Raw genomic sequence first — 9363 nt, forward strand, 5'->3', positions numbered from 1 at the left:
GGAAGTCAGACTCTACCTTACTTGACGAGCGCTCAAACACACACGGCTTGTCGTGTTGCCATGTCGGCTTATTATAAGTGACTTTGGGCATCTTTTTCTGTACAGTTGCTTGTAAATATTGGTAGTTGCAGGTTGCGTTTTTTGTGGATTTCTCTCACAAAATATGGCAACGCTGACAGCTTGTAGTTCATTGGCTGCTGACTGTTGCCATGACATCGCTTCTGCAGACGCTTCGAGTGAAGCATTGTGGGAAACGCACAACTGTTGCTGCGAAGATGTTTTGAAGAAAAAGGATGAATAAATAAGATCAAAATGAAGGTGGGTGAGAAGAGAATAATTTAAACAACATTACTTTTGCGTTTAAGACAACTAGTGCTTTTATTCCGCCCTCGGCTTGGTCAAGTTAGCAGGCTGCTGCTTTACACGGTTACATGTACCTAACGTTACCGTTTATAGTTAACGTTACTTAGAAGCTAGCCATGGATCCAAGACGGTCATCTGTCATGACCGTCATGGCTGAACTTCAACATAGTGTTTTCACTTTCTCACCCTTTTGGCCCGGGCTTCTACATAAACGTTCAGATTTCAAATATAAAGTGCTTGCCCCATGGCCATAGATGTTACAATTACGTACGGGCCTCAGAAGTCCTCCGTATTATTCAATAAAAAGCATTTTAATCCGATCGGTGGCCATTTTCTCTTAGAGTTATAATATATCAGAGTGCAGTACACCTCCCAACCGGTAGGATATCATCGTTGTAAGCATATGGAGAAAATGATGAAAATGGCCACCAATCGGATTAAAATGCTTTTTATTGAACAATACGGAAGATACGGGTACTTCTGAGAGGCCGTACATAATTTTAACATCTATGGCCATGGGGTAAGCACTTTATATTAGAAATCTGAACGTTTATGTAGATGGACGGGCAAAAAGGGAGAAAGTTCAAATACTATGTTGAAGTTCACCCATGACTGTCAGTCATGTATCAGGGCTACTTAGAAGCTAGCCTGTCGTTAACTGGTTACCAGGCAGTCTCATGATGCTAGTGTCAGTCCAGTAAGTTGTACGCCTGACTGACATGTTTACTTTATATCATCATCAACAGCGTGTTTTCACCCTAGCGGACAGTGCCTGGCAAGGTTCCAGCATTCAGTATAAATGGCAGAAAACGCTCGGGAATTATATCGCTGTTGCAGGGTGAGTATGCTGTGGTCGTAGCCCTAGAAGCCCCCAGTCATATGTGTAGCACTCCTACAACTAACCCATTGATTAATTGTTGCGATATTGCTTTAAAATATGGTGATGGTAAAAGTACTCACTTTTTTTTACTGAAGTAAAAGTATCAATACTGCAATGTAAAAATACTCTGCTACAAGCAAAAGTCCGGAATTCAAAATGTACTTGATTAAAAGTATTTTTTATCAAAATATACTTAAAGTACCAAAAGTAGAAAGTACTCATTATGCAGAATGTCCCATTACACAACTTTTCAAATGTAGAAAAATCTTTTGAAAATAGCAGATCTAATAGCAGATCTACAATGGGTCGAGATGCGACGCATTTTGAGCTTGTAGATCGGCTATTTTCAAATGGCCAAAATGTATTTACGGCTGAAGTGGTTAATGTATGTTTTGTAATAATAATCTAAATCTATAAGTAACTAGTAACTAAACGTTTTCAAATAATTGTAGTGGAGTAAAAGTGGAACTTTTCTGGAAATACTCCAGTAAAGTAAAAGTACCTCAACATTTTACTTAAGTACAGTACTTGAGTACATTGTATGTACTTAGTTACTTTACACCACTGATATAATTTATATATAAAACACCTCTACACGATTACTCAATAATGGCTCATGTAACTTTCCAGAAGTGACAACACAGTGAAAATATTTGATCGACATGGACACAAAAGGAACGAACTCAGCCTTCCAGGGTAAGAGCATCTAGTGTTTTTAATTGTATAATATAGTTGAGGTCAGGTTTCACATACTTCAGTAGTTTGAGCTGATTTACTCTCCTCTCTCCCTGTCTCCAGGACTTGTGTGGGAATGGACTGGGATAAGGATGGGGACATCCTGGCAGTGATAGCTGAGAAGTCGAGCTTTATCTACCTCTGGGACGCCAGTATGAACAAGACATCACACATTGACAGTGGCATGAGGTGTGTAACTAGCACATCAGAGACAATCTATGTTCAGATAATCGCTCATATTGTTTATAAATATAGATCTGAGTAAACTGTGAAAGTCTGTTACTTCTGCCTTGTTTCAGCATTATTATTATTTTTACCAAACCTTTTTTTAGTTTTGAATTTATCTTGTGCTATATATGTAGTTGTTGGAATTAGATGTTAATGTCATTTTAATGTTCAGCTCAATTTCCAGTACCAATGCTTAGTGCTTCCATCCACCATCACTGAATAGATTTATTGACAGTCCCTTTTATAGACGCTTTATAGACTTAGATATAGATTCATAATCACCTCTTATCTAAACTGTAATGTGCCCGGCTTCCTGCTGTTGTGTTGGATTCAATAGAGATCAGATGTCTTTCATCATCTGGTCAAAAGTCAGTCCTGTGATGGCAGTTGGGACAGCTAAGGGAAACCTGTTGATATACAACCAGCAAACCTCCCGCAAGATCCCAGTTCTGGGTAATGCACACATGCATGCAACACCTGTACCCGACTATATTATGTTATTTAGATTTTGTTCCCTTCCTTCCTTCCTTCCTTCCTTCTTTTCCTACTTTCGTCATTCTTCCCTGTCACCTCCCTCACCACAGGTGCAAATGTTGACATGCACATGTACCTCTAGGTAAGCACACCAAAAGGATCACCTGTGGGTGTTGGAGCACTCAAAATCTACTGGCCCTAGGCAGTGAGGACCGTACTCTGAGTATCAGCAGCCACGAGGGGGACACCATCCGACAGGTACAGTACAGCGCGCGCGCACACACACACACACACACACACACACACACACACACACACACACACACACACACACACACACACACACACACACACACACACACACACACACACACACACACACACACACACACACAGAAAGACAGTTCTAATCTGTACTTATATCAAGGGCCCATGTCACAGCTGAGTTGCTATTTTTAGACATTTTTGAAAGTTTCACCACTGTATATGACATCCGCAAAATAGGGACACCAGGTTGAACTGTGTCCTCTCTCTTATCCTTTGCCAGACATCATTGCGTAGCGAGCCTGCTGATGTATTCTTTTCTTTGATGAAGACCGATGAGAGGTCATCTCCAGGGGAGAGCACTGTAAGTACTTTGTGTTCCTGTATCTATGTGTAGTAGTAACAGTGTAGCCCTGCCTGAATTGGATCCACACAATATGAGCCACTGAATTTAGATGTGACCAGTGACGTATTAGTAGTTGGAGATTATCTCTGATTGTCTGGCTACGCAAGACTACTGTTCAGCAAAAGCAAATTACATTTTCAGAATCTTTTAGAATGTTAACCTATTGATAAATGGTGGTTTTGTTTAATTCAGGTGAAGTGTGTACATCCATAAAAGGGTTTCAACCCTCAGTAAAATTCAGAATTCAAGAGAGGTTGTATATTATTCTAGGTATGGTTTATACCCTGCTAATATATGTGAATGAAGGGAGAGGATATGGCAGGTCAGTAGGAGTAATGATTGAGCTGATCTGGCTGTAATGTTTGACGCTTACAGGTGAGTGTTTCTGTTGGGAAGAAGAATCTGTTCCTACTCAACCTCAGCGACCCTGACAACCCCATCGAACTGGCCTTCCAGCCTCGCTACGGACACATTGTAGCTTACCGTTGGTGTGAAGCACACACACACACACACACACACACACACACACACACACACACACACACACACACACACACACACACACACACACACACACACAGACCAATGTTTGATGAAAATGTAGATATTTTGTTCCTGTCCCTGTCTCTTATTCTACCATGATCTTCTTTTCTCCCTTCCCCCTAGGTATGGTGATGGGTATATATTGATTGGGTTCTCTCATGGCTACTTTGTGGTTATCTCCACTCACATCTTGGAGATTGGCCAGGAACTTTACCAGGCTCACAACCATAAAGACAGCCTCAACAGTGTTGCCATCTCCTCGTCCTTAAATAAGGCTGCCTCCTGTGGGGACAATTGGTACACACGCACACGAACACACACGCACGCACACAAGACCCTCACGTCTGATTTATTTATACTTAGTTGTGCCCTGGTGTCATGCATCAATAATAGCCGATTTACAGCCTCAAAATATGACGCGATGGTGTGCAGGTATAAATCAGGCATCAGAGTGACAAGAAAGACTGTGCTATATGTTACATATATGTGTCAAAACGTGTGTGTGTGTGTGTGTGGTTGCATGTGTGTGTCTTTGCAGCATAAAGATCCATGAACTGTCTGATCTTAAAGATATCAGCAACATAGTTCACCTAGATGACGAAAATAAAGGTGAGACAGTTCTTCTATTCAACCACAGAGCACCCCCGACAAGGCATTTTGAATGAACCTGAACACAATATTCCCTTTTCTGCCAATGTCGGCAAAGCCCCCCTCCCTTTCTTCTTTTTGACAATCTGTCTCTCTCTCCCTCTCTCCTTCCAGGTCTGGACCAGATGAATTGGACAGATGACGGCCAGTTATTGGCTGTGTCCACCCAGCGAGGAACTCTGCATGTGTTCCTGACCCGGCTGCCCATCCTGGGGGACAGCTTTGGCACCAGGCTGGCCTACCTTACATCCCTGCTGGAGGTCACCGTCTCCAACCAGGTGGAGGGGGTGAGTACACACACACACACACACACACACACACACACACACACACACACACACACACACACACACACACACACACACACACACACACACACACACACACACACACACACACACACACACACACACACACACGTATACCATACATCAGTGCTCCAGCACAATTTGTCCTTGGCTGGATGAAGGGGACTGTGAAACAGCATTGTGCTGCTAAAACTCTTCTTGGAAACCGGCACAAATGAAGTGGTTTTAGGAAACCATCCTGAACACACACATCCAGCTGTACAGCTGCTGTTTAAAGTGCAGAGTGCACTCTTTAACATTCATTTCCTACTGGGGATTCGAACCTGGTTCCCCCGCGCATGTCCTGGATAAATTGAATCTTGACCATCAGGTCAAAATTCGTGTCAGGTCCTGTGTTCTAGGTGAGACAATAGAAGAGCAGGGGGACAAAAACAAATACAACCACCCCAATTGTATAAGTTATATTGTATTAACATAATCTAACATACAGATTGGACAAAATAAATTTGTATTCATTAAACAAAAGTTACATAGTGCCGCTTTAACATACTCTACCATACAGAGTGGTCAAAATAAAAGTTACAAAGTGTAGCTTTGTTTAAGCCCTATTCAAAAAAATCTTTGGAAATAGCTGATCGACAAGCTCACAACAAGTTGTAGATTGGCCATTTTTGAAACTTTTTTAAAATCTTCGGCTATAATGAAATGCTCAAAACCGGGACGTTCCCCAGGGTGAGAGTGGTGATTCCTTCTCCGTTGTTTCCCCTGCATCCCTCAGGAGAGTCCAGTTGCAGTAGCAGTGGAGGTGGAGCCTACGTTCATCGCTGTGGGACCTTTCCACCTGGCTGTGGGCATGAACAACAGGGCCTGGTTCTATGCTCTCACAGACCACGAACCTGGTGTGTGTCCGTGTGTCTCCGCAAGCTTGCTCGCATGTGCATGTATACGCGTGTATTTGTGGGTGCTTGTGCATAAGGCAATCAAATGTGTAATGTTTGCACATTCATTCATTAATGGCGTGTGCAAACACATTGAATTTGTGAGACCCTGTTTGTTTCTGCGTCACTCAGGTTACAGCAGGCTGACAGAGATAGAATACCTGGGGACAATAGCCAGCATGTGCCTGAACGCAGACTATGCAGCAGCACTGTTCGAAGGAAAAGTACAGGTGCACATGGTGAGGACACTGTGCGTGCGCGAGCGTGCATGTGCGTGTGTGTACATGCATACTCACTCCCCATTGTCCTCAGCAGTCTGAGAACTCAGACTTCAGACTCTAGCTTAAGTCCTAGCACTCCTTACTGTATGTCATTATATCAGTACTTGTTTGCCCATTTAGATAGATACTAGTTATGTTATCCAGATGTGTGTTGTTTACTTGTTCACATATGCATACTATGTATGTTATTTAGATAGATGTATGCTGTTTGCTTGTCCACAGATGTCTGTTATTAAGTGTGTTATTTAGCATGTTTAGACAGATTAATGGTCTCATTGGCCACGTACCCTTTTACTCCAATCTATTTTGTGTGTGTGTGTGTGTGTGTGTGTGTGTGTGTGTGTTTGTGTGTGTACGTGCGTGCATGCGTGTTTATAGATGGAGTCTGAGGAAAAAGAGAACAAGTGCCATATGAAACTGTTTCCAGACGATGACACGAAAGGGAAGATCCTGTGCCACGCCCTCACTGCTGACTTCCTGTATTATGGCACTGATGTAGGTCCCTACAGCTAACACCTCGTGTAGCGTTTTGTCTTTTTTATTTTGTCTTTCTTTGTCTTTTTAACCGACTGATGAATGCCACACAGTTTCTGTGTCGATTCCCCCCTCTCAGCACCTATGTCGCACCGCTTTCCTCTCTCTTATTACATTGTATCCTTTATGGACAAATTCTGTTTGTGTGTGTGTTTGTGTCAGTCGGGCAGTGTGCTGTGTGTGTTGCTGGAGGACTGGCAGACGGTGAGCACCTACAGCCACACGGTGGGTGTGAGGAAAGTGTTTCCCGACCCCAACGGCACACGGATGGTCTTCATCGATGAGGAGAATGGTGGCTGCCTGTTGTCTCCCGTCAATGTTAGTACAGCACATGTAGTTTGGCATACTGGGACACTGGAATTCTATATATCGTCGGTGTCGGGTGGAAACCTAAATCGTTCCTTTTTTATTATTATTTGAAAAACATTTGAAAATAGCAGATCTACAAGCTCATCATTTGTTGCGGTGCAACACATTGTGAGCTTGTAGATCTGCTATTTTCACCACTTTTCTGTGACACTCTTGTATGATGAAGTAGGGCATTAATTTATGAAAAACATAAAAATATGAAACATGGAGATACAAGGTTTCTGCCAAACAGCAATGATATACTTATATTTATATATTTCGTATTCTCACACAGATTATTATATTAGTTATATTAATAAGCTTAGATGATGGTAATTGGCCTGAACATGGACATGGATGCTGAGACTGCAGTAGGCCTCTGTGGTTTATGATGCTTGTTGCAGCTCAGCTTTCCATCAGATGGAAATGTACTGTAAGGATGGAGTTTGGACTGGAATAAGGATTTTGGCGTGTGTGTGTGTGTGTGTCTGCCCATCCAGCCCAGAGACTACTGCTATGAGCTCCCCAGTTTCTCCCCCACCATCACAGGAGTGCTGTGGGAGAACTGGCCTGGTGACAGAGGAGTGTTTGTAGCTTATGATGATGACAAGGTCTACACCTACGCACTGCACAAAACCACCATACATGGTAGGAAGATAAACACACGCATGCACACACTCACACGCACACACACACACACACACACACTCAATTGTAAGAACTGTGATCCCTAGAAATCAGTTTGAAACAAAATCATAGAAGTACGGCTGCAGGTTCCTAGTGCCAAGGATATTTTGGAACGCAGACATTCTTTCCCCTATTGACTTTAAAATAGATGAATAAGCCTGCGTCATTTTGGTGTCAGGGGCAGACACTCATAACTAAAATTGTGTTTAGAGAAGTTGTCAAAAACAAACAAACATGGCCCAGACGGCTGACGTAGCGGTCCAGGCACCTAGACTGTAGATGTAGTCTGACAGTGCGTCGTGGGTTCGAGTCCCAATCCCGACTGCCTTTGCTGCGTCTCACTCCCCATCTCTCTCTCCCGTCAAACTACTATACTAACAATAAAGGCATAAAAAGCCCAGAAATGTATCTAAAAATAAATAAATAAAATAAACATTCATGTGGAATGGTTATTGTTCAAAATATATGTATACCAGTGACAGATTATATCACAATTAACATGTTTAATTGAAAAAAGTTGCACAGTATGACGTTAACGCTAGTTAAAAATCAAATGTCAGTAAAATATTCTCTCTCTCTCTAGGTTTCCGGGTGGTGCTGGTGGGGAACACCGCGCTGCCTTTCTCCCACAAGCCCCTGCTGCTGTACAACGGTGAGCTGACCTGTCAGACGCCGAGTGGGAACACCAGCGAGGTGGTGCTGAGCACGCACTCCTTCCTCAGACAGCCGACCAGCACGCAGCCTCTCAGTCCCCAGGAGCTTAGCCAGCAGCTCTCTCAGGCCCTCATGCTCAAGAGGTCAGTCACAGTGTACAGCCACAGTACAAGGAGATGCATATCTTATAAATACATACAGTATATACTGTGTGTGTATATGTCTATCGTTGCTGTCGGGCAGAAACCTCTTATCATACTGTATGAGGTTTCCACCCGACAGAGACAGTATTCTATATCAGTGTTTTTCCAACTTTTTGTGCCCAATGTCTTGTATTTACTTCGCCTATAATGACATGCTCAAAATAGGAATGCTGGTTGAACGTGTTTGAAATATGTATTTTTAGAGTATATGATTTGTCTCTGTTTCCGATAATGAGTTCGCGCAAAATACTGATATACAAAATTAAAAAACAATTCCTAACTTTTGTATAGTTTTATTTATTACAATAATGTGTTGTTGTCACAACATGTCCCAAGGCACACCTGGACTTGTCTCACAGCACACCGTTTAGGAACCACTGCTACACCCAGGCATTTGTTATTTATAATGGCCTGTGCACAAACATCCTCTAAGGGGTGCTAGCGGGGCTTTTGGAATATTCTAATTTAACATTTCATCCAGATGATTGAGATCCACCCCTGGATATATTCATATTTCGTTGTGTCCTCTCTCCAGGTTCTCGGAGGCGTTGGATCTGTGTAAGTCCGCCGGCAGTGCAGCCGACTGGGCTGAGATGGGCCAAGCCTGTCTGGTCCACATGGAGGTGGACCTGGCCATTCAGGTCTACCGCATGAGTGGTAACGTTGGCATGGTTATGTCACTGCAAGATATCCAGGTAAAACACACACACGCACACGCACACACACACACACACACACACACACACACACACACACACACACACACACACACACACACACACACACACACACACGTATAGTTTCTATTTTATATTGTCTTGTCAGTAGGAAGATCTACTGTCCTCTTCATCATTTTCTTCTGCTCTGCC

At 42.9% G+C, this 9363-nt stretch overlaps 1 protein-coding gene across 2 annotated transcripts in view; it reads left to right on the top strand.

Annotated features, from left to right (window-relative positions):
- The first annotated feature begins 238 nt into the window (after positions 1-238).
- Positions 239-9363, top strand: part of wdr19 (WD repeat domain 19) — an 18330-nt gene continuing 9205 nt past the window's right edge. For both annotated transcript variants that reach the window (XR_013934287.1, XM_080446620.1), the window contains exons 1-18: positions 239-318; positions 1110-1201; positions 1874-1939; positions 2042-2167; positions 2544-2659; positions 2823-2938; positions 3228-3308; positions 3726-3838; positions 4017-4190; positions 4432-4502; positions 4656-4828; positions 5628-5748; positions 5920-6026; positions 6447-6563; positions 6765-6920; positions 7451-7598; positions 8221-8434; positions 9030-9189. Coding sequence is in view for 1 of the 2 variants with exons in the window: in XM_080446620.1 (XP_080302746.1) it covers positions 313-318; positions 1110-1201; positions 1874-1939; positions 2042-2167; positions 2544-2659; positions 2823-2938; positions 3228-3308; positions 3726-3838; positions 4017-4190; positions 4432-4502; positions 4656-4828; positions 5628-5748; positions 5920-6026; positions 6447-6563; positions 6765-6920; positions 7451-7598; positions 8221-8434; positions 9030-9189 (2157 nt within the window). In the remaining variant the exon portion in view is untranslated. The remainder of the gene's footprint in view (positions 319-1109; positions 1202-1873; positions 1940-2041; positions 2168-2543; positions 2660-2822; positions 2939-3227; positions 3309-3725; positions 3839-4016; positions 4191-4431; positions 4503-4655; positions 4829-5627; positions 5749-5919; positions 6027-6446; positions 6564-6764; positions 6921-7450; positions 7599-8220; positions 8435-9029; positions 9190-9363) is intronic.

The sequence above is a fragment of the Gymnoscopelus braueri genome, assembly GCF_963280865.1.
Source record: "Gymnoscopelus braueri genome assembly, chromosome: 2".
Lineage (NCBI taxonomy): Eukaryota > Metazoa > Chordata > Actinopteri > Myctophiformes > Myctophidae > Gymnoscopelus > Gymnoscopelus braueri.